Raw genomic sequence first — 26,235 nt, 5'->3', positions numbered from 1 at the left:
AGCACTTGCCCACATGGCCATCTGATAAGAACACCCTTGTTGAGCGTCTACTCTAGGCCAAGTATTGTCCTTATCTATAGCAAATGACAAAGCCAGGCATTTTCAGAGCGGCTGTGCCACTTGTGTCTATGAAAAGCATTGGGTCTAGAACAGCTTTGGTAGCCAGGACCTTGTAGCTTACCTGGAGGAAGTGGTTAATGGATACATCGTGGAGTCCCAGGGCTTGCTCTACACCTGCTAATTCTCTCAATATGGGTACACACTCATGACTTTTTTCACCTTTACTGATCTCAACATATTCCAAAGCTGCTTGATAGTGGGACAAAGCTTCTTTTGATTTTCTCTGACCTTGACACACCCTAAAAAACAAAGGAATTATTTTATTTAATAATTAAAATAGAAAATACTGAAAATATAGGTGAGCTGGTAGTTGGGATGTGACTCTTTGATCCCTGGTGTCCAGGTTCGTTTCCTTGCTAACTAAGCTTTTCCTCCAAGAACCAGCCCAGTCACTCAGTTTCCTCATTTGTGAGTTAAGGATAACAGTGCCCACACTTCATTGGGTTATTATGAAGATTAAATTAATTGATATTCATAAAACACCTAGAATAACCTCTAATACACAGTAAGTGCTATATAGGTAGGTATAATCTGGGAAGGAAAAAGATTAATAGGCGACCCAGTAATACTGGGCTTCCTTTCTGTGGGCTTCCTTGCTTCACAAAACAATTGCTGAAGAAGCTTCACAAAACAATGATAGCAATCATCAAGGAAGGGATGCTGAGATGATAATAACTGATCTGTTGAGAAATTTTAGAAATTTCCCAGTACTGGGGAGGATGTGAAACACTCTCATTAACTGCTGAGGAGAATATAGTTTGGACATAAACTTTTTTATATCAAATCATACACATATATGTACACATATACACATACAATTTTGCTAATTCCAATTCTAGGAATTTATCTTGAAGTGATACTCTGGCAGGGCAAGAAGATATATATACAAGAACATTTATCTTAGTATTCTCCATAATGGTGGAAAAGTCCAAAGCACTTAAAATGCAGCAATAGGAGACTATGCAAGCAGGTTACAGTAAGTACGTCTATACTGTGGAATGCCATGTAGCCATGAAAATTAGTGCTGATCCATACTTATTGACACAGAAATTTACCCATTCTATATACTTCAGTGAAAAATCAGGCTCCAAAATATTCTGTATATCATCTCATGCATGTGAAAACTTTATGTCTAATCTGCGTGTACACATATGCACAGAAAGATGGCAAAAGCCATTGCTATGTTAGCAATACTTACCTCTAAGCTGTTAGACTGTAATTTTACATTTCTTGTTTGTGCTTTTCTAAATATCCCAAATTTTATTCTATGAAAATGTGTTACTTTTATATCATAAAAATGCCAATTTAGAAATTATAAGTAAAGGTGGCAGTGGGAAAATATTTCTATACCTTCTTAGAATAAGAATCTCTCATATAAAAAATGTATGCCTACATATTTTTTAGCAAACACAGCACATATTTAAAAATAATCTTCTCCAGAATATTTGTTAAGACTATTAGGAACGTCTTCTTTCATGGAAAAATTTTATGTGCAAAATTTATAATCCCTCCTATGTTGCCCTCCACACTAGAACTTTTAATATCAAAAGGCCTTGTGATTCCCAAGCTGCCCAAGGGAAAACTAAAAGACTACCAAAAAAAAGGTATTATTTCAACCACTGGGTATTTTTCACACCTATTTTTGCTCTCCAAAGGAATTAACTGCTGGAAGTAAAGATACTTTTTGGATCTGTGGTCCAGATGGCCACAGTGGAATAAAATGCTGAGTGAACAGTTTATGAATCTGGATACCTTCTATAATTGTGAAGAGGTTTAAAAACACAGGAAGAATTCAGGGACTAAGGAGGGCTATAGCTTGTAGAAACTCTAATCTGGGAAGGAAAAAGATTAATAGATGACCCAGTAATACTGGGCATCCTTTCTGTGGGCTTCCTTCCTGATGCTGAAGGAGCTTAGAATGTAGTGGGTAATCCTTAGTTTTGTAAATATCATACTTTATATTTGAAGAGAAAACCCATTAGAACCTTTGGTGATAGGAAGAGTCTCTGAAACATATGGTTGGTAAGAAATCACTTAGCCAAATACTTAGATTCTGTGGTAGACAAAGCTTAAATAACTAAAAATGGGGGTCAGCAAATTACGGTGTGGGGGCCAAATCTGCTGTTTTTATAAATAAAGTTTTATTGGCACAATGCCATGCCTATTCATTTACATATCATCCATGGCTGCTTTTGAAATATGACACAGTTCATTGGTTGCCACAGAGACCATATGGCCTACAATATCTGAAATATTTATTATCTGGGCTTTTAGGGAAAAAGTTTGCTGACCTCTGGTCTAGAATCTAGAGAAAATTACATACTTCCAAAATGATTTCAGATTTTTTTCCACCTAATTTAGCCTAGAGAACTCAGACGATGCCATGGATATTTGAGAGAAGGAAAAAAATCTTCATCTTTTTCCTGTCTCATGTTCATAATGATGCAGTGTGCCATTGAAGTAAAGAATGGGTCCTTTGTTTCCCAGACTGCCCGTAAAAGTCACAGAAGAGAAATGAAGGAAGTACAAACACCAAGATAATTTCATCTGGGCAACTGCTTTTAAAGAAAGCAGTGTTTAAAGTTTAGTAATCAAGCTCGTAAGTGAGCAAAAAAGAAAACAACAAGGCATGTATTCATTGATATATCAAACATTCCTTCTTTCCTGAGATAAGACACTAAAGAAAAGTGTTTGGGGGTTTGTTAATAGGTGAAGACCATGGAAAACTTGTAGCCACCTACTAACTATCTTAAGCCAAAAGCACAGCATATCATCCCAAGTTAATACCAGGTCACCTTTTCAGGTCTCAAAAAGTCATCCTTCAAATACCTGACTCTTAGAGAAAATGTTATGGAAAAGAACAGAAAATGAGAGGCAGGAAAATCAGTTGTAAGTACGCGGGAGTAGAAAACCCAAATTGTAGTCTGAGCAGCCTTGTTGACAAAGCTTGGACAAGAACAAAATGTCTCGAATCTTGGTTTCATCATCCAAACACAGTGGTTGTTGTGAGAATTGAATAAGATGTCCATGAAAATGCTTTGCAGACAGAAGTACATTACACAGATTAGTATTAAATGTCTACACATAATCATATCTTTTACTCCTCCTCCCAACCTGCACACCATAAGCAACAGCCTCAGTTTGTTCCCATGTTGAAATGGGCTCAACTGTGATTTCAGCTCCACCCCAACACCAACCATAGAAGAGTTTGGAAAGTCCAAATAATAGGCAAAATCAGAGAAACTGATTGGAACTATTGTGCAAGTGAGGTGGGCATTTTCTTATCCAATTGAATTTTAAAAAAATAGAATAATTTTTTTTTTTTTTTTTTTTTTGAGACAGAGTCTCGCTCTGTCTCCCGGGCTGGAGTGCAGTGGCCGGATCTCAGCTCACTGCAAGCTCCACCTCCCGGGTTTACGCCATTCTCCTGCCTCAGCCTCCCGAGTAGCTGGGACTACAGGCGCCCGCCACCTCGCCCTGCTAGTTTTTTGTATTTTTTTAGTAGAGACGGAGTTTCACCGGGTTAGCCAGGATGGTCTCGATCTCCTGACTTCGTGATCCGCCCGTCTCGGCCTCCCAAAGTGCTGGGATTACAGGCTTGAGCCATCGCGCCCGGCCTAGAATAATTTTTATAAGAATACATACACATCACTAAAAGTAAGAACACATAAATAAAAACAAACGATATATAAAAGGAGATCCCTCACACCACATACACCAAAGTTCCAAGTGGATTAGAGGACAAATTAAAAAAAATTTTTTTTTAATTATTATGGATACATAACAATTGTATACATGTATGGGGTATACGTAAAATTTTGATATAAGCACACAAAGTTAATGACTGAATCAGGGTTATCAGCATACCCATCACCTCAAGCATTTTTATCATTTCGTTGTGTTAGGAACATTCCAGTTCCATTCTTTTAGTTATTTAAAAATATACAATAAAATATTGTTAACTATAGTCAACTTATTGTACTACCAAACATTAGGTCTTATTCCCACTAATCACCTATATTTTTATACCCAATAGCTTTCCCCTCTTCATCTCCAGCTCCCTACTACCCTTCAAAGCCTGTAGTAACCATCATTCTGCTATCTCCATGAGTTCAATTTTTCTTTTTCTTTTTTTAAATCTTTTTAGCTCCCACATTTGAGTGAAAATGTGATATTTTCTGTGCCTGGCTTATTTCACTTAACATAATACCCTCCAGTTCCATCCATTTTGCTGCAAATGATAGGATTTCATTCTTTTTTAATGGCTAAGTAATATCCCATTATGTATATCTACCACATTTTCTTTATCCATTCATCTACTGATTGTCACTTAGGTTGAGTCCTAGGTTGGCTGTTGTGAATAGTGCTGCAATAAACATGGGAGTGCAGATATTTCTTTTGATATACTGATTTCCTTTTTGGGGGGTACATACTAAGTAATGAGATGGCTGGATCACATGGTAGTTCTATTATTAGTTTTCTGAGGAACTTCCACACTATTCTCCATAGTGGCTGTACTAACTTGCATTCCCACCAACAGTGTATGAGTGTTGCCCTTTCTCCACATCCTCACCAGCATCCGTTACTGCCTTTTTGATAGAAGGCATTTTAATTGGGGCGCGATATCTCATTGTAGTTTTGATTTGCATTTCTCCGATCATCAGTGATACTGAGTATGTTTTCACATACTTGTTGGTCATTTGCATGTCTTCTTTTGAGAAATGTCTATTCAGATCTTTTGCTCATTTTAAAATCAGGTTGTCTTTTTCTATTGAGTTGTTTGAACTCCTTATTTATTCTGGTTATTAATCCCTTGACAGATGGGTAGTTTGCAAATATTTTCACACATTCTGTGGATTGTTTCTTCACTTCGTTAATTGTTTCCTTTGCTGTGCAGAAGCCTTTTAGCTTGATGTGTTCCCATTTGTCCACTTTTGCTTTGGTTGCCTACGTTTTTGAGGTCTTCCTTAAGAAATCTTTGCCCCGACCGATTTTCTGGAGTGTTTTCTCAATATTTTCTTCTAGTAGTTTCAGAGTTTCAGTCTTAGATGTAAGGTTTTTCTTTTTTCTTTTTCTTTTTTTTAGACAGGTCTTGTTCTGTGGCCCAGGCTGGAGTGCAGTGGTGCGATCATGGTTCACTACAGCCTCAACCTCCTGGGCTCAAGTGATTCTCCCACCTTAGGCCCCAGAGTAGCTGGGACTATAGGTGCACACTAATATGCACCTGGCTAATTTTGTTTGTTTGTAAAGATGGAGTTTTACCATGTTGCCCAGGCTGGTCTTGAACTCCTGTGCTCAAGCAATCTTCCTGCCTTGGCCTCCCAAAGTGCTAGGACTACAGGCATGTGCCCCAGTTCCTGGCCAGATTTAAGTCTTTAATGAATTATAATTCAATTTTTGCATATAGCAAGAGCTAGGGGTCTAGTTTCATTCTTATGCATATGGATATTCAGTTTTCCCAGCACCACTTGTTGAAGACACTATATTTCTCCCAGTGTATGTTCTTGGCACCTTTGTCAAAAATGAGTTGACTGTAAATGCATGAATTTATTTCTGGGGTTTCTATTCTGTTCCATTGGTTTATGTGTCTATTTTTATATGTCTATAGTAACCAAATCATGCTGTTTTGGTTACTATAGCTCTGTAGTATAGTGTGAAGTCAGATAATGTGATGCCTCCAGCTTTGTTCTTTTTGGTCAGGATTTCTTTGACTCTTTTGGGACTTTCATGGTTCCACACAAATTTTATGATTTTTTTTTCTATTTCAATGAAGAATGTAATTGGCATTTTGATAATGAGAGTTGATATTCTGAGAATGCATTAAATCTGTAGATTGCTTTGGGTCATATGCACATTTCAACAGTATTGACACTTCCATCCATGAACATGAAATCTTTTTGCATGTCCTCTTCATTTTGTGTCATCAATGTTTTATAGTTTTCATTGTAGAGATCTTCCTCTTTTTTGGTTAAGTTTATTCTTAACTATTTTATCTTATTTGTTGCTACGTATTTTTTTTTGTAGCTATTGTAAATGGGATTACTGTCTTGGTTTTTTTTTTTTTTTCAGATTGTTAGCTGTTGGCATACAGAAATGCTATTGATTTTTGTATGTTGATTTTGTATCCTGCAACTTTACTGAATTTGTTGATCAGTTCTCATAGCTTTTTGGTAGAATCTATAGGTTTTCCTGAATAAAAGATCATATCATCTACAAACAAGGATAATTTGAATTCTTCCTTTCTAATTTGAATGTCATTTATTTATTTTTTCTTGCCTAACTTCTTGGGCTAGAGCTTTCTGTACTATGTTGAATAAAAATGGTAAAAGTGGGCATCCTTGTCTTGTCCCAGATCTTAGAGGAAAGGCTTTCAGTTTTTCGCTGTTCTGTATGATACTAGTTGTGGGTTTGTCATATATGGCTTTTATTGCGTTGTGGTATGTTCCTTTAAGTAAGTTAAGTAAGTTCCTTTAAGTCCTTGTTTTTATCATGAAGGGATGTTGAATTGTATCAAATGCCTTTTCAGCATCTATTGAAATGATCATATGGTTTTTGTCTTTCATTTTGTTGATGTGAGGTATCATATTTACAGATTTGTGTATATTGAACCATCCTTGCATCCCTGGGATGAATTCCACTTGATCAACATGAATGATCCTTTTAATGTGTAGCTAAATTTGGTTTGAGGATTTTGCATCCATATTCATCAGAGATATTGGCCCACAGTTTTCTTTTTTGATGTGTCTTCATCTGGTTTTGGTATTGAGATACTGCTGCTCTCATAGAATGAGTTTGGCAGTACTGCTTCCTCTTCAATTTTCTGGAACGGTTTATGTAGGATTGATATTAGTTCTTCTTAAAATGTGTGGTAGAATTTAGCACTGAAGCCATCAGATCTTGGGCTTTTCTTTGATGGAAGACATTCTATCATTGCTTCTATCCTGTTACTTATTGGTTTATTCAAGTTTCTGATTTCTTCATGGTTCAATTGTAACAGGTTTTATGTGCCTAGGAACTTATCCATTTATTCTAGGTTTTCCAGTTTATTACACATAGTTGCTCATAATAGTCTCTAATGATCCTTTAAATATCTGCGGTAGCAGTTGTATTGTCTTCTTTTGTGTCTCTGATTTTATTTATTTGGATCTTCTCTCTGTTTTTCTTAGTCTGGTAAAGGTTTGTTGATTTCGTTTAAACAAACTTTTTGTTATATTTATCTTTTGAATTTTTTTAGTCTCAATTTTATTTATTTGTGCTTGGATTTTTATTATTTTTTTAAATCTGAATTTGAGGTTTAGTTTGCTCTTGATTTTCCAGTTCCTTATGACACATTGTTAGGCTGTTTATTTGAAGGTTTTCCACTTTCTGGAGGTAAGTGTTTATTGCTATAAACTTCCCTCGTAGTACTGCTTTTACTGTATTATATATGCTTTGGTATGTTATGTTTCCATTTTCATTTGTTTCAGGAAAATTTTTAATTTCATTCTTAATTTCTTCATTGCCCCAATGGCTGTTTAGGAGTCCTAAATTAAAAAATAAAAAACTGATATGTTTGAGAGAAGACATATGGAAAAGTAACCCTGTGTCTTTGAGTAGGGAAGGATTTCTAATATGTATACAAATAAGAACAGAAAACATAAGTAAAATTGATCATATTAAAAATAAAAACTCCTGTGCATCAAAAATCAAGGCAAACTACACATTTAAAGTACATACAACATATGTAAACAGCAAATAACTTGTTTCTAGAAATATGAAGACTATCCACCAATTTTTAGGAAAAATGCAAATAGCTCAATAGCAAATAAGCAAAACATGTGAATAGATAATTCACAGAACAAGAATTCCAAATGTCTAGCAAACATATAAAAAGATATTTAACTTCCCTATCAGAAAGATTCAATTAAAGAAACCATAAGGGCCAGGTGTGGTGTCTCACACCTGTAATCCCAGCACTCTGGGGAGGTTGAGGCAGGTGGATCACTTGAGGTCAGGAGTTCGAGACCAGCCTGGCTATGGTGAAACCCCATCTCTACTAAAAATAAAAATACAAAAATTAGTTGGCTTGGTGGCATGTGCCTGTAATCCCACCTACTCAGGAGGGTGAGGCATGAGAATTGCTTGAACCCAGGAGGTGGAGGATGCAGTGAGCTGAGATCATGCCACTGCACTCCAGCCTGGGTGACAGAGCGAGACTCCATCTCAAATTAAATAAATAAATAAACCATAAGATATAATTTTGCATCCATATAATTGAGAACTATAAGAAGCCTGAGGATGTTGAGTAACAATTTATACACCCTGCTGGTGGAAGCAAAAATTGTTAGAAAGCGTTTGGTAAACCCAGTAAAATTGAAGATGCAGATGCTTGTCAAGTAAACAATTCTACTCCTGGGAATATACCTCAGAGATAATCCTGCATATGTGCCCAAAGAGACTTATATAAGAATGATCATGAAAGTAGTGTTTATAGTAGTAAAAAATTGGAAACAATTCACATGTTCACCCTCATCAAAACAGACAATTAAATTAGGGGAAAGTCAGACAATTAAACACCATATGGAGGTCTAAAATGAAAAGACTAGAGCTGGATTGTATCAGTTGGTAGAGATAGATCTCAAAAATACAGATGTAATGGGAAAAAAGGAAGTTACAGAAGGAAACATACATATAAAGTTTAAAAATATGAAAATTTTATACATATATACACACACATATATATATATGCTATACATATACACAGTAAAGGTACAAAAACATTCAGAGGAATGAAAAACACCCAATTTCTGCATAATAATTGCCTATAATGTATGGGAATAAAATGGTATTGGGAAGAATGTATAATAAGCTTTCTTTGATCAGAAATAGATTTTGTAAGCTTAGTAGTGTGTATACTATTCTTTACACTACAAAATTTATATAACAATACTACATATATAGGTGCCTAAAATATTTTATTAAAAAGATGAATATAACATGCAATTGTACAAAGAATGAAGCACATCCTGCCCCTCACTGAAGGTTGCTGTTGCAGGCTATTTCATGGTCCTGGCACTAACACAGCCAGAAATGGAGGCTATCAAGCTAATGCAACTCACAATGAGCCTTCTGAAGCTCATTGTGAGTACATTATTCACATAAAAGAAAAGGCAAAATGGAAAATAAAATTACTGTAGTTTTATAATATATTTAATAAAAAAGGAATTGAGAGTACTACATCAAGAAATAACTAAATTATAGTCTTACATCCATCTACAACTTACTTAAAGCATCAGTTAATTTTGGGTAATCTTGTGTGTTTCCATTGTCTCATATGTAATGTTTGAGAGAGCAATATTTTCTCCTTTCCATTTCTATCTACCTGCCAGGGATGCTTTAAGGATTTATTATCTAGCGTACCCACAATGTACTTGGTAGCTTAAGAGATACACTAGACAGATGAAAAGACAGAAAATTTTGAATAACAGAATGTGGCAGTATGTTAATTTGGCAGGTGCACAACTTAAGCCATGGCATATTTTATTGAAAGAAAATATATACACACTAATTCTACAGGGCACAAGAGGAGACACTATCTCACTGCGGACAAGTTTCAGATCTCACAGGGATGGAGACTTGTTTTAACAAGCAATAAACAATGTAATTTCTGGTATTACTAAGGCAACAGAGTTTCCTTTTAAAAGCTCTAGAATTTGGCAAGAATACTGAGCACCAGTATAAAGGAAAGGCTTTATGGGAATATCGCTGATCAGAATCTGATGAGAAACCAATCCCAAAAGGTAACAAATGGGATTTTCCATAGCCAACATGAGAAAAGAGTTACATCTGGGCCTCTTTTTATCACCTGAGACAATACAGGTAAAGGCTTTGCTCTGCTGAATGCATTGTGGGGTTTCCAGTCTACATCAGTAAATATAATCTGTGCCATGGTTAGGAACTTGGACACTAGCATTGAATAGGTAGGGCTCTGCTGGGCCACTTTCCAGCTTCATCACTTCCTGCCTGTGTGACCCTGGAAGTGACTTCACTTCTCTCAGCCTTAGATGTTACATTTGAACATGGGAATACTAACAGTATCCACTACATACAGAGGACTAAGGATGAAAGGAGATGACATCTGTAAAGTACTTAGCAAAAGCCTGACAGAAGGTGGTCAATAATTGGTAGCTGATGTGATTTTTAAAAATATCATCATTATTTTATATATATACACACATATATATTTATATATTTTGAGATGGAGTCTCGTTCTGTCGCCCAGGCTGGAGTGCAGTGGCGCGATCTCAGCTCACTGCAACCTCTGCCTCCCGGGCTCACGCCATTCTCCTGCCTCAGCCTCCCGAGTAGCTGGGACTACAGGTGCCCGCCACCACGTCTGGCTAATTTTTTTGTATTTTTAGTAGAGACGGGGTTTCACCGTGTTCGCCAGGATGGTCTCGATCTCCTGACCTCGTGATCCGCCCGCCTTGGCCTCCCAAAGTGCTGGGATTACAGGCGTGAGTCACCGCGCCCGGCCTATTATTGTATTTTTGAGAAGGGGTCTCACTCTGTCACCCAGGTTGGAGTCCAGTGGCATGATCTTTGCTCACTGCAACCTCTGCCTCCTGGTCTCAGGCAGTCCTCCCATCTCAGCCTCCGGAATAGCTGGGACTACAAGTGCATGCCGCCACGCCTGGCTAATTTTTTGTATTAGTGATTTTGTATTAGTTGTATTAATTTGAGACAGGGTTTTGCCATGTTACCCAAGCTGTCTTGAACTCCTGGGCTCAAATGATCCACCTGTCTTGGCCTCCCAAAATTCTTGGATTACAGGTGTAAGTCACTGTGCCCAGCCTATTATTTGATATATATTATTATATACTGTGTATTTAGAGATACATGATTATATATTTATGTTACATATAAATACTAATGACATGTTATTTTAAAACATTACTATTTAAATCATTATTCTTATATGTTTAGGAAAATGTGCATTAGAAGGGTATAATATCAGAAAGGGAAAGACAGAAATGCAGTGCTCTAAAACATTAAAGCTTTAGGAGATTCAAGAAATAGAAAGCAGATAAAGTATATGAAAGTAACCTGTGCCATGTGGTTTTTCTATGGCTTCCCTACATTGAAAAAAATAATTAAAAAAAAAATCAGACTTGTGTAAGTTAAGAGCATCTCTTCAATCACAGAAATATAGGATTAGGAAGGGCGCCAGAGAAAACAAGCAATTTCCTTCCTTGTTAGGTAAGCAAAAAGTATTCTAGGCACATAGTGTACCATAGGAGGAGCTGACAGGAGAAACATGTCTGCTGGAGAAGAGCAGGGAGCAAGCAAGGGAGCAGGACTTTGAACATATGAGCATTTGTTAGAGGCTTTATGCCCAAAAGACAGAAGCAGAGAAAATGCAACTCAGACATCAAGGAACCTCAGGTGATGGTAACAACTAAAAAAATTTTTTTTAAACGCTGAGTCCAGAAAGCAAAAGTTAGATGTTGAAATTTCTGACTGGACCAATTTGGGGATGACTATGGGATCTAAAAGCAAAGGTTATTACTGAAGTATCAAAAATTCCACTGGGAAGCATTTCTGGAGCAGCTTATGGAACTAAGTAGAACCCCATCATCTTAACAGGGTGATGGCAGGTAGATACGTACTCTGCTCCCCTTGCCACATCACTTCTCCATTATCTTCTCCTCCCTCCTAGGAAGTACGAGTTAAGGGAGAAACCTTCCCCATCCCCTTTCCCTTTGGAAAACTTGTGTTAGAATCACTTTCCAAATCTCATGACTTCAATGAATCAAGAGAGAGCAAGACAAAGAAAATCAAGCTTAAGGAAATAAGCATATACAGGTTGGGTGCAGTGGCTCATGCCTGTAATCCCAGCACTTTGGGAGGCCGAAGCAGGTGGATCACTTGAGGTCAGGAGTTTGAGACCAGCCTGGTCAACATGGTGAAACCCTGTCTCTACTAAAAATACAAAAATTAACCTGGGCGTGGTGGCACACATCTATAAACCCAGCCACTCGGGAGGCTGAGGCAGGAGAATCGCTTGAACCTGGTAGGTGGAGGTTGCAGTGAGCCAAGATCATGCCACTGCACTCCAGCCTGGGTGATAGAGACTGTTTTTTAAAAAAAGAAGTTAAGTATGTACTTATCTGATTTTAGCTTAGATGATTCAGGAGAGCAAAGAAAACAAAATGCAGCCTTCCCAGGGTATAGGGAAAAAATGCAGAAATAAATTGCACACCAAGGGCAGTCTTGAAGTACAAAACCTTAATATGTGATATAAGTACTTGATTTAAAATCACCTCTGAGATGAAACAGCAGAAAGGAAAATGTTCAATTAGATCGTAATGATAATTATAGTTGCCCTTTTCTTGCTTTCTTGCTTGTTTCTGAGGGTCTCCCATGCACCTAGATGCTTTAGAGTAAAATCTTTTTAATTGTCACAGCAACCCCTGGAGGTCTTATTATTCCCACTTCAACAGGAGAGGAGAGTGAGGCTCCCGGGAAGCACGAGATCTGCCCAAGTTCTACAGCTGGGAATTTTGAACGAACACTGATTTGAACCCAGGGTTTCTGACTCCAAATACTACATTTTTTTTTTTTTTTTAAATAGAGATGGGGTCTCACTATGTTGACCAGGCTGGTCTCAAACTCCTGGCCTCAAGCGATCCTCCCATCTCAGCCTCCCAGTGTTGGGATTACAGGCATGAACCACCATACCAGGCCCAAAGCCTACATTGTTAATGACACCATGGCACACTGCTTAGAAATACCTGGGAGGTGTCTTGTTGATGGTCTGAGGAAATAAAAGTATTTACTCATTCCTGAGTTAGTTCAGCACAGTCATGCCAGGCAAAGTGTTCGCTGGACAAGCTGTGGGAGACTTCAAGGACATGTCAAGCAGTCAGAGAGAGCTGGGGGAAAATCACATGCTCTGGAGCAATAGTCTCAACAGATCATCATCATGGTGCAAAGAAAGATAATTTAAAGAGGGCTGTGTGTGTGTGTGTGTGTGTCTGTGCATGCATGTGCAACGGCATATGCCTGTATATACAAAGTCAACTATTTCTCTCTGGGCTTCTATCAGTAACCAGGATAGAAAATAATTCTCGACACTGGGGATAAATCTGCCCATTTTTGCAAGTGACTTTCCTTACCAGATTTAAAGACATATAACTGTGCACACAGGAATACATGATTTGGATTCACTCTCCAAAGTTAACAAACCATTAATGCATGAAGTAGCGCTGGAACAGAGGAGAGGAAGAAGGGAAAAGTTTCAGGCCATAGTCAGGGATGGGAGGCATGGAGCATGAGTCACCCTGCAGCACAGCACTTATCTGTCAGCCCGAGGAGAAAGGCACTGGGCTGTTGCGACGGGCACCATAAAAGGACAGGCAGGAGGAGGAAGAGGATACACTAAAAGATATCCTTTTAAGAGGGACATAGGACTGAGTGCAGTGGCTCACGCCTGTAATTCTAACACTTTGGGAGGCTGAGACAGGAGGATTGCTTGAGCCCAGCCTGGGCAATATAGTAGTGAGACCCTGTCTCTACAAAAAAAATAAAATTAGCTGGGTGCAGTGGCACGTGCCTGTAGTCCCAGCTCCTCAAGAGGCTGAGAGGGGAGGACTGCTTGAGCCCAGGAGGTCAAGGCTGCTGTGAGCTGTCACTGTGAAACTGCACTCCAGCCAGAGCAACAGAGTTAAGACCCTAACTCCAAAAAAAAAAAAAAAAAAAAAAAAGAGGGACATAAATCCTATGAGCGCTGCCTGTGAAATTATCTTGGCCTTCCACTTCCAAGACCTGGCAAAAGAAAAGGCCCTCACGGTTCAACTGTAACTACAGAAGTGCATAGACCCAAAACACCGTGTTAATTTCTAAAACAGATCTATTTGGACAAAATACATTTCAATAAGGAAACAAAGCAAAGTAATTGAATGAAAATTATACAGTTTAAGCATGCACATTGCGGTGATTATATCAGGGTGAAGAATTAGGATGAAAAGAAGTAGCAAAGTTTGAAACAACTTGGTTAAACACAAAAGTAACTTTGTAGAATAGTCTGGAAGATTAACTTAAATGCTCCTTGGCTATTCAGCCCAGATGTGTACAGAGCCCGCCATCTGCTGGCAAGGCTTGGTACTGCTAATTTGGAAAGCACTCAGAGGAGGTGCCAGAGGATCATTTACTCTTTTTCACAGCAACACCGCTCAATATTAAATACTGATATATTAGTCAGGTCTCAACAAATGCAATAAATATTATATCTTGAATCTCTGAATTGTGTATTTCCTATCTTATAAGACAGAATACCTAACTTTTGGCAGGAAGGGATTCTGGACTGGTAAAGCCCTCCCAGTCACTAACGACCTTCTTCCTCCTATATAAATGGAATCGTACAGCATGATTATTTTGCATCTGGCTTCTTTCACTAAACATTGTTTGTGAGAGCCATTCAAGCTGTTAAGCTTAGTAGTAGTTTTAGTCATTTTATTTATATTAACAGATAACATTTTTTCTGTTTTACTTTTGTTGAACATTTAGGCTGTTTCCAACTCTTGGCTATCACAAATAATGTAGCTTTGAACATTCTTGGCTATGTCTTTTGTTGAAAACATGCATATGTTGGGCATATAATTTAGTAGTGATACTACTGGATCAAAGGGTATGCAAATGTTCAAATTTAGGAGACAATGCCAAATAGTTTTCTAAAGTAGTTACACCAAATGTATTTGAAACAATGGTATATGAGAGAGCATATCAGAGAACCACATCCTTCCAAATATTTGGTTTCATTAGTCTTAAAATTTTTTTTAGCCAATCTAGTGGGAATGTAATAGTATCTTATGATTTTATTTATTTATTTATTTAAAGAGACAGAGTCTTGCTTTGTCATCCAGGCTGGAGTGCAGTGGTGTCGCATAGCTCACTGCAAACTCAAATTCCTGAGCTCAAGAGATCCTCCCACCTCAGTCTCCTGAGTAGCTAGGACTACAGGTGAGCACCACCACACTTGGATAATTTAAAAAATATTTTTGTAGAGATGGGGGTCTCCCCATCTTGCCCAGGCTGGTCTTGAGTGCCAGGGCTCAAGCTATCCTTCTGCCTCAGCCTCTCAAAGGGCTAGGATTACAGGTATGAGCCACCACACCCAGCCATATCTTATGATTCTAGTTTTCATTTTCTGATGACTGATGAGCTGGAACACCTTTTGATAGGTTTATTTGCTATGTGGGTGTTCTTTTTTTGGGAAAAGTTTCCTGCCCATCTTTCTTTTTCTTTCTTTCCTTTCTTCTTCTTTTTTTTTTTTTTGAGACGGAGTTTTGCTCTTATTGCCCAGGGTGGAGTGCAATGGCATGATCTTGGCTCACCACAACCTCTGCCTCCCAGGTTCAAGCAATTATTCTGCCTCAGCCTCCCAAGTAGCTGGGATTACAGGCACCTGCCACCACACCCAGCTAATTTTTGTATTTTTAGTAGAGACAGGGTCTCGCCATGTTGGCCAGGCTAGTCTTGAACTCCTGACCTCAGGTGTTCCACCCACCTCGGCCTCCCAAAGTGCTGGGATTACAGGCATGAGCCACTGTGCCCAGCCTCCTGCCCATCTTTCTATCCAGTTATGTGTGTTTATTTAACTGATATATAAGGGTTCTTTATAGATTTCAAATACAAGCCCTTTGTCAGTTATATGTATTACACATATTGTCTGCAGTATAAGATACACGGTGATTTAAATACAGGACAACACAGCACCAAGCAGAGAGGATAAAGAGTGCTGGGATGCTCAAAGGTCCTTGCATTGTTCAGGAAGTGGTTAAATGATTAATTTACAATTAGATTCTAATAAATCAGGGATATAAATGACAAACTCCATAGTAACTACTAGAATAAAAAGAAAATAACAAGGCCAGGCATGGTGGCTCATACCTGTAATCCCAGCATTTTGGGAGGCCAAGGTGGGTGGACTGCTTGAGCCCAGGAGTTCAAGACCAGACTGGGCAACATAGCGAAATCTCATCTCTACAAAAAATACAAAAAGTTAGCTGGGTGTGGTGGCACACACCTGGAGTCCAAGCTACTCAGGAGGCTGAGATAAGAGGATTGCTTGAGCCCAGGGAGGTTGAAGCTGCTGTGAGCCATGAACCCATCACTGTACTCTAGTCTGAGCAACAGAGTGAGACCCCGTATACAACAAAGAAAAGAAGAAGAAAGAAAAGAAAAAACAAGAGAAAAGAGTGTATAACCTGCAAATTAATGGGTATAAAATGGAATGACAGAAATATTTAATTAATATAAAAGAAAGCAAGTAAGGAAAAAGAAAGGGACATAAAATTGGTAGGAGAAAAGGAAATTTAAACCCAAATAAATATTTTTAAAAAGGTATTGTAGGAAAATATATACTAAAAGAGAGCTAGGATATAATATCAGACAGAATAGATGTAGGAGACAAAAAAGGACAAGGTCAACTAACCAATAAAGTGATAGGTTAAGAAGATATGAGGCTGTTAAACTCTCCTCCTCTCACCCCAACAAAATAGCTTCAGGATATATATAACAATGCAATACAATTAAAAATCAGTAACATCAAGATATCTTGAAAACTCTCATAACTGCAAACCAAAACGCACATCATTTGAATAATCCTTGGACTAAAGAATAATTTATAAATGGAGTTATGAAATACTAAGAAGTGATGGCAGTGCCAATGCTTCATGATAAAATACACGGAGTAGAGTTAAAGTAGGTCTTGGAAGGAAATTTTAGAGAATATTTGATATTTAGCTGGAAAAGACTTTCTAACCAGATTCCCAAAGCATAAATCATAAGGTGAAAATGAATGGATTTGAGTGAAGCAAAATTAATAATTTCTAAGCCATGAAGAACACCATAGACAAAATTAATAAGTGGGCAATAGATATAAGAAAATATTTATATCATTAATATTTATAATATACAAGAAAACCCTGATTATCAATAGGAAAGGTACAGGAAACTGTAAAATAAAAATGAGAAGGAATACTAACAGGCAATTCATAGAAGGAGAATCCCAAGTGGCTAAGATATATATGAAAAGTATTCAAACTCACTAATAGGAGAAATGTAAATAGAACTTAAATAATTAGATAGCACGTTATATGCACCAGGTTGGCAAAGATCAACAATGTCAAATATTGCCAGGGGTGTGCTAGGAACCCACCCGCTCTGCAAGTGGGAATGCAAATGCAGATGGGTGTCGTGGTTGGCTGGTGCTTGGTGCACTTAAAGTTTGTTTGTACTCAGTACCACCCCTGGAATATAAACCTCAGAAAAGCAATACCACCCCTGGGATATAAACCTCAGAAAAAGTGTTGCTTAGCCACATAAGTGAAGCTGTGTAAGGATGGTCATGGCAGCACTGCTGTGGCAGCAGAGAGCTGGGGACAAGCTGAATGTCTATTGTTAGGAAGATGGACAAACAAAATGCAACAAGTGCGTTTAAGCAATGAACTAAAATCCAGGCAACAACCAAAACGTGTTGAGTGGAAAACAGTAACAAGCAGAATGACACATATGCTACAAATTTATAGGAATTTTCTTTCTTCTTTCTTTCTTTCTTTCTTTCTTTCTTTCTTTCTTTCTTTCTTTCTTTCTTTCTTTCTTTCTTTCTCTTTTTCTTTCTTTCTCTTTCTCTTTCTTTCTTTTTCTTTCTCTCTCTCTCTCTCTTTCTTTCTCTTTCTTTTTTTCTCTTTCTCTTTCTTCCTTTCTTTTTGCTTGAGACAGAGTCCTACTCTGTCGCCCAGGCTGGAGTGCAGTGGTGAGGTCTCAGCTCATTGCAGCCTCTGCCTCCCAGGTTCAAGCAATTTCTCCTGCCTCAGCCTCCTGAGTAGCTGGGATTACAGGCATGCGCCACCATGCTCAGCTAATTTTTGTATTTTTAAGTAGAGATGGGGTTTCACCATGTTGGCAAGGCTGGTCTTGAACTCCTGACCTTGTGATCCACCTGCCTCAGCCTCCCAAAGTGCTGGGGTTACAGTCGTGAGCCACTGTGCCCAGCCAAATTTATACCAATTTGAAACACATAAATATGTAAAACAATACTATTTGTTACTCAGAGATACATACTCAAAAACATAAGCCATCATTAAAGTATTTATCTATGATGTGTGTGTAGGAGAATGAGAGAAAAAATCAGAAATGAAGGGAAAAAATTAATTTAAAAATCCATACCAGAGAATTTGCACAGACGAATGAGCTCTGCACTTGCAGTTCAAAAACCACCCAAGAAAAACAAAAGAACAAGGGGAATTGTGATCACAAAAGAAATATCTTTAACTGCATGGGTCAAAGTTGGTTCTTCCCACTTTCCATTCACATGGAAGCATTAGGTGTGTTCTCCCGGGTCCCTTTCCTAGCAATTTTCTTAAAATGATTCCGTGGGTTCTCTGAGTTGTCTTGGGAATCAACCTACACATACAATCTAGTTAGGAAGGTACACTGAATTCTTCCAGCTTTGGCTGAGGGAAGCCATGTAGGTCAACTGGGATTCTCTGCCTCTTCCAACACAGACCTTTCTCCATCTTTTCCTCTGCACAAGTCCATCTTTCCAAAGAGTGTGGGCAAACTCTGTCACCCCAATACTCTGAGGAATTGGCTTAGGTTGCCCTTTGGAGAGAGATAAAAGTACTAACTACACAGAACCTTCTCTTCATATCTCTTCCAGCTGAGTTTACTTGGTGAGTATGGAGTAAGGTGAGGAACAAAGAACAATCCTTTCATTATCATGGATTCAGATATGTTTAAGATCTTTCTCCTTTCAGGTTTTCATCATAAAAGCAACCTGTTGAAGCATTTTAGACTGGAGCAGGGCAGGGAAAAAAGGAACGGAGGGAGGAAGAGAAGGGTGTAGGGGCTGGGGGTGAGGAGGGAGAGCAGGTAAAAAGAAAGTCAAGAGAATAATGATTAGAACTCTGGGACCCAGGGTGGATATGAGGGCACTCCATAGAGAGTGAAAAGTGTCACTGATGGATGCCTTGGTTAGGGCTGCTCTGACATGACTGTGCTCCTCTTTTACTTTTACGCAGTGGCCTCCGGAGAAGCCATAGCTGCAGCCTCATGGAGATGCTCCTCCTACCTGAGACAGATTCTACTGGCAAAGAGCCTCCAGCCATCACGTAAGCAAAATCCTAAACTTGAAACTTACTGTGCAAATGATAATCTGATCCGCGCTTCAATTTCTATCCATTCTTCCTTTATAATCCTTCCACATTGTAGCAGCTCCTTTGAAAGTCTCTCTGCTTTTGTCAAATTCTCTGAAGCTTCCTTAAAACTAAATTGTGTTCAGGAAACTTTCCACTTGGTTCTAGATTCTACACCCCATGTCCTGAACTTCCTTGGTTCCCATACTTCCAATCACACTTCCTAAGTCATCCATCAGCATCAGCTTTTTACTTGGCATATAAGTATTATACGAATAGTATTTCTAATTGTAAAAGTTAGAGGCAAAAGGATACTTTTGAAGGGAGAGTAAAGCTCTGCCCATGGTATGGAAAAGCTCAATGGAAAACTTGAAAACATCTGTATTCTCGTTATAGGGAGGCACAATGGAGTTGGCAAGGATTTGTTTGGCTTTTTCTGCATGTTGTTTCGCTTGCAGTGACAGTCCTGTGGACAAAGAAAAAGAGGTCTCAGTTTCTCTTTCATCTCAACTGGACAGGAATACAGTTCTCTACAGTCTGGGAATCTAACACGGTCTCCTTCACATATTGTCAAATGGCACATGGAGATGTATCTGGGCAGCATGAAACACTGTCATGACTGTAACAACCAAAGAAATGTTTTATACCAAGTACTCAAGATAAATTTTCCCCCAAATGGCCTTTTTAGAAATAAACAGAATGAGCTGGAATTGAACAACTTTGAAACCTCACCAATATCAGAAGTAAAATATGTTACATATAATTATAAGAAACAAATTGAATATAAGAACTGTAGCAGGAAATAAAATATTCATGAATTTTAATCCTGGCTGTGTAACTGCAATCGTAATGAAATACTAAAAATTCTGAATCTTCAGCTCACCCACCTATAATCATAACGTCGGAGAGTTATTTTTTAACATAATACATATCTGATATCTACAAAAACTTACAAACACAATTCCAGTGAGGTAACAGATTAATGTGTGACCATTTCATATTCCTATGTGGTAAGAGACTAATATGAAACAAAATGGAGCAAAAAAAAAAAAATTACTACTAAGAACAAATTCCTCAGTGTGTTCCAGTGTTCCTCCATGGGCTTGTTAATCTGTGGGAAGGGAGGACTGAAGCCAGCAAGGCTTCAGGGCTTTGCACTTCCCTGTATTCCCATCCTCCTCCCTTACACTGACACCCACTTCCACTCACATACACACAGCCCCCGTCTTATGTTCTTAGTTACACAAAATTGTATCTCATATCTCTAAAAAAACCTGTCAAAATATGAAGTCAATTCTGTTCCTATGTCTATAAAACAGGAAGAATATATTTTCTAATGGAGAAAGTCGAGGGTATGCTTTTCATGTGGGAATTCTTACATGATATTATCTTATTACATATTTTTAAAAAGCACACACATGTATTAGTGCCACCTGTGCTTGTGATATTACATAAAGCATGGTGGACTGTATTTTCAACTGTGTCAAGTCCCTGAAGGAACCTGAACTCAATTTACTGGAGGCAGCATAGGGTGAAGTTCAAGAACATTGGCTCTGAGGTCAGACTGCCCAGAATGGATCCCCTGCTCTACCACTTATTATAAAATGCTGGCCTCAGCTTTCTCAGCTGTAAACAGGGATATTAAAAATACCCACCTCTGAGGACCGTGGTGAGGACTGAACAAGGTTATGCATTGAAAGTAACGTGATGCCTGGCACCAAATGAGACTTTAATAAATGGCAGATACTACTCTTACTTTAAATTGAGAAGGACTATCACGCAGAGAGGCAGCAGGCTGTATAAGAAAAGCATCATCTGAAACCCCAGATGGCAGGACAAATTGGCATTGAAATCCTAGGTCTGAGTCTTAGATCAGCTACTTATTAACAGTATGGTATGGGGTAAGCTGTTCTAACTCAGACTCATTGTTTTCCCTGAATCTACAAAACGGGGTGGGAGGGCAGAGTTTAAACTAGATAATCTCCAAGGTCCCTAACAGCTTTGATCTGATAGGTAGGACAAGTCTATAATCAGATTTGGCCAAATTGATTGGGTGGCAATAGTGAATATGCTTGGTATAGAATATGCTTGGCATTTGGTGTTTTCCACTTCTATTGTTTTCTTTATTCACTGGGCCAACCCTGGAAAGTTAGCATCACCATCACCATCATTATCACTTTTCAGCTGAAGAAGCTGAGCAGAGAGATGCTCTTGTCCATCTTGTCTTAGGCTGCACAGTCAGTAAGTAGAAGCCATTATCACATCCTGGGTGTCTATTGTTTTTGTCTTCCCTGCACCCAGTCTCCCGTTTCCCTTTTGGGATGCCTGGCTCCTGCACATCTAATCCATGTGATTTGGCAAAGGCCTGCTTCTCCTTCAGGATCCAATGAAGCCAAAAGGAAGGTTTAGCCAATCAGACTACTCCTTGCCTTTGGTATACAACCCAAGTTGTTTCAATTAGAACCCTTCCCATATTCTGGGATTTTGGTAGAGGGACATTATTTTACTCCTGGGAATGCTTATAAGGGACGCCTAAAGTTGCAGGCTGCCACTATGTGGGCAAAGCCTGGCTAAGAATGGAGCAAATACCAAGAAAAACAGAGCCAAGCAGTGGGAGAGAGACAAACTGAATCCTGGTCACATTGTTTGAACACTGGATATGGCTAAATCTAAAGCAAGTTTTTCTCTTGAATTTTTCAGTTGTATGAGCCAAAAACTTTTGTTTATGCCAATTTGGGTTAGTCTTTTTAAATTTTTTGGTTATTTACAGTCAAGAGATTCTCCAATAAAAGTGTGAATGAATCCCATTCTGGGCCCCTATTCCATACCTTGGGTTTTTTCCTACAAAGTCTTCTTTGTAGATTAATTTTCTCCTAAGAACCTTACTTTTGAAATCATATAAAAAAAAAAAGTTACAATATTTTTTCCCTTTTTCCCCTTTGAATATTTACATGTTATATACTTTATCAACTCTTTCTAAAAGGAAATGGCTTCTTGGTATTTAGAAAGAAGAATATTAAAAAACCCCATCCTTCGAATTAAGTATGAATCAAATTTTGGGGAGAAGAGCAGAAATCAACCAATTGATCACCCTCGGTCTAAGGCGAGCTTACCTTTCAGCTGGAGGTAGCCTTGAGCCAGATTAACATGTGCCTCTGCTAGTTTCCAATGTGAGTCTCCATAGCAAATTCTTGTCAGTGCTACGCAACGCACAAGCTCGTGGACGGCCTGTTTGTACTGTTAGGAAGAGAAAACAGGCTTACCAGTTATATAACTTAAAACTTAAGAGTCACAAAACACAAAATCAATGTGCTTTTATATACCTTTGATAAATACTGAGTGACTACTATGTGCAAAACATTGTTCAAAGCACTTGAGATGTATCAGAGAACAAAACAGACAAAGATCTATTTGGGGTGGTAGAGTGTACAGCTGGTAAGATGAAATAGACAATAAACATAAGAAGTACAATTTATAGCACATTTAAAGGTGAAAAAAAGAAATACAATTTAAAAAATAGAAAAAGTAGAGCAGACATCTAGTCATTCTCTAGGTTTCCCAGCTGTCCACCAATGAGCAGCTACTCCATATGCAGGCACAACAGGGGCAAATGGTAGTGTTTGCAAATACTATACTTTGTGTGTGTGGGTGTGTGAGTGTGTGTGTGTGTGTGAGAGAGAGAGAGAGAGAGAGAGAGACAGGGTTAGGGTTAGGGTTAGAGAAAGAGAAAGAGAGAGAGAGAGAGAGAGAGAGAGAGAGAGAGAGACAGGGTCTCACTCTGTCACCCAGGCTGGAGTACAGTGGCACAATCTTGGCTCACTATAGCCTCGACCTCCAGGGTGGGCTCGAGCAACCCTCCCACCTCAGTCTCCTGAGCAGCTGGGACCACAGGTGTGCACCACCACACCTGGCTAATTTTTTGTATTTTTGGTAGAGATAGGGTTTTGCCATGTTTCCCAGGCTGTCAAATACTATACTTTAGCTCTCAATTCAAAACTCTCCTTAGCCGTCTATACTAGCATAGCAAATGAGATCAGCAGGACTTACAGACTTGATTAAAGCAGCGAGAAGCACATTTTCATTCAGGGCTAGGACAAAAAGAACAGAAAACTAGATTCCCAGCTCCAGGTGATCTCAGAGCAGCCATATCCTCAAAGCAAAGCTGGTAGTTTTAAAACACAGTTCCAGGCCGGGCGCGGTGGCTCAAACCTGTAATCCCAGCACTTTGGGAGGCTGAGGTGGGTGGATCATGAGGTCAAGAGATTGAGACCATCCTGGCTAACATGGTGAAACCCTGTATTTTTAGTCTCTACTAAAAATACAACAAATTAGCCAAGCGTGGTGGTGGGCATCTGTTGTCCCAGCTACTTGGGAGGCTGAGGCAGAAGAACAGTGTGAACCTGGGAGGCGGAGCTTGTAGTGAGCCGAGATTGCACCACTGCACTCCAGCCTGGGCAACACAGCGAGATTCCATCTCAAAACAAACAAACAAACAAACAAACAAAAACCCTCAGCTCCAAAATTCTCTGATACTCCTTCCATCCAGAGATGGGGGTCTATGTCCCATTCCCTGTGAATCTGGGCTTTATGACTGTTTGGTCAATAGAACCCGGAGGAAATGATGCAGGACGAATTTTCAGGCCACAGTCTAAAGGAACTGGTGACTTTGCTTTCTGTCTCTTCTTGGGTACTCACACTTGAAACCTGTTATGGGCTGAACTGTGTCCCCTCCACAACCTCTCTGAATTTATATATTTAATTCCCAACCCCCAGCAGCTTATAATTTAACTGTTTTTGGAGATGACGTCTTTAAAGAGGTGATTTAAGTTCAAAGGAGGTGTTAGGGTGGACCCTAGTCCAATACAGCTGGTATCCTTATATATGAAGAGGAAAAGACACCAGGGATGGGCATGCACATGGAGAAATGACCATGTGAGAATACAGCAAGAGGGCAGTCATCTACAAACTAAGGAGAGAGGCTTTAGAATGAAATCAAGCCCTGCTCACACCTTGATCTTGGACTTCCAGCCTCCAGAACTGTGAGGAAATAAACTCTGTTCTTTAAGCCACAGCATGTGTGGAATTTTATTATGTCAGCACCACAAACTAATACAGAACCCAACCACAGTGCTGTGAGGAAGCCAACATGGCCCCATGGAGAGAAGACCCACATAGAAAGGCACTGATGGTTTGAGTGAACCATTTTGGCACCAGATTCTCCAGACCTTTCAAGACCAGCTGATGCTGTGTGGAACAAAGCTGAGCAAACCCCACTGAGCTCTGCAAAAACTGCAAGCTCATGAGAAAATGAATCGTTGTTTTTGTTTTAAGACACTAAGTTGTTGGGGTGTTATGCAGCAGCAGACAGTCAGAACAGCAAGAGAGATGGCTGAAGAAAGAAAGCTGAAGGGGTCAAAGCAGAGGAAGAAAGGTAAGAACAACGATGGAGTTGTGGAGAAGACCCAGGATGCCCCTAGGATGCACCCCCATCAATGTCAAAGCTCAAAGGACTTGCATTTCCACACAATTCCTACATGCATTGGAAACACCTTCACCCTAAAACAACATTTTTCTAGACAAAAATACACAGCCAGACAGTTGGCCAAAGAAGAGTCACTTTTGTGGCCTGGCAAGAGGAAGCTAAGGAATACATGCTCACCATAAAGTGCTGAAAGAAGGTGGACTGTGGCATTTTTTTTCTGTAGTAACATGTTTCTTACTGCAAAAATAATGTATGCTCATTGTCAAAACACAGACGAGCAAAAAGATAAAAACTAAAAATCACCTGTAAGTTTACCCCCTAGAGATATCTAGGCAGCTAAATATCCCTTTATTCTTTATTTTTATGAATCTATATTTTTTCTTTTTCTTTCTTTTTTTTTTTTTTTTTGAGACGGAGTCTCGTTCTGTCACCCAGGCTGGAGTGCAGTGGTGCAATCTCTGCTCACTACAAGCTCCGCCTCCCGGGTTCATGCCATTCTCGTGCCTCAGCCTCCCGAGTAGCTGGGACTATAGGCACCCCCCACCATGCCCGGCTAATTTTTGTATTTTTAGTAGAGACGGGGTTTCACCTTGTTAGCCAGGATGGTCTCGATCTCCTGACCTCACGATCCGCCCGCCTCAGCCTCCCAAAGTGCTGGGATTACAGGCTTGAGCCACTGCACCTGGCTATTTTTTCTTTTTCAAAAATAGGTTCATAAGCTACTTGCAGGTTTACAGTCTGCTGTTTTAACAATATATGAATAACTTCTCATGTCATCTTCTATGATATAAGTTTGAATGGCTCTACAGTATTTTATTATAAGATTATATCATAACCGCATTACTCAATCCACTCCTTATTGGGCATTTAGGTGTCTGCAAATTTTTTACTCACTGAATATCCTGTATGGATACCTTTGCACACACCCATAAACATTCCCACAAAATAAATTCCTCCAAATGGGATCGCTGTGTAAAGGATATGCAAAATTCTGAGGCTGTGAGTAGCTATTGCTGAAGTACCTCTCCAAGAGGTTGCACCAGTTCATACTTTCAACACATCATATGTGAGCAGAAATGCCCCTTATGTTGAACTGAGTACAAATTGTGGAATTTTTGTTTTGGTTTTAGTTTGTCAATTTGTCAGTTGGCCCATTTCTCCTGGATTTAGTCCACATTTTTCCCCCAAATTGATGAGGCTGAACGTCTTCATGTGTTAGCTGGCTGTTTGTACTTCTTTTGGGAATCACCTTTTTATTGCCTCTAGACACAGGAAGTTTACGGAATGATTTCTTTGGAGAGAGAGAAAGAGAACAACAACTACAGTGTATGAAAGAGAAGGAAATGACGACAACATCACGGAATCCAGACAGACAAAAAGAGGGAGATCTATTTTGATAGTGAATCTGTCCCAAATACAGATTTCCAGCAAAGGGGACTGTGCAGGCTGAGTTGG

General features: G+C 39.1%; 1 protein-coding gene across 10 annotated transcripts in view; it reads right to left on the bottom strand.

Annotated features, from left to right (window-relative positions):
* Nucleotides 1-26,235, bottom strand: part of TTC23 (tetratricopeptide repeat domain 23) — a 115,809-nt gene that overhangs the window by 64,067 nt on the left and 25,507 nt on the right. For all 10 annotated transcript variants that reach the window (XR_496885.3, XM_007990539.3, XM_007990542.3 and 7 more), the window contains exons 3-6: nt 22,412-22,535; nt 19,614-19,764; nt 19,304-19,429; nt 182-359 (exon numbers count right to left, since the gene is read on the bottom strand). Coding sequence is in view for 9 of the 10 variants with exons in the window: in XM_007990539.3 (XP_007988730.3) it covers nt 182-359; nt 19,304-19,429; nt 19,614-19,764; nt 22,412-22,535 (579 nt within the window). In the remaining variant the exon portion in view is untranslated. The remainder of the gene's footprint in view (nt 1-181; nt 360-19,303; nt 19,430-19,613; nt 19,765-22,411; nt 22,536-26,235) is intronic.

Source organism: Chlorocebus sabaeus, chromosome 29, assembly GCF_047675955.1.
Source record: "Chlorocebus sabaeus isolate Y175 chromosome 29, mChlSab1.0.hap1, whole genome shotgun sequence".
NCBI classification, from domain to species: domain Eukaryota; kingdom Metazoa; phylum Chordata; class Mammalia; order Primates; family Cercopithecidae; genus Chlorocebus; species Chlorocebus sabaeus.
Note: the sequence above shows the minus strand (reverse complement) of the source record. Positions and strands in the feature narration are given on the sequence as shown.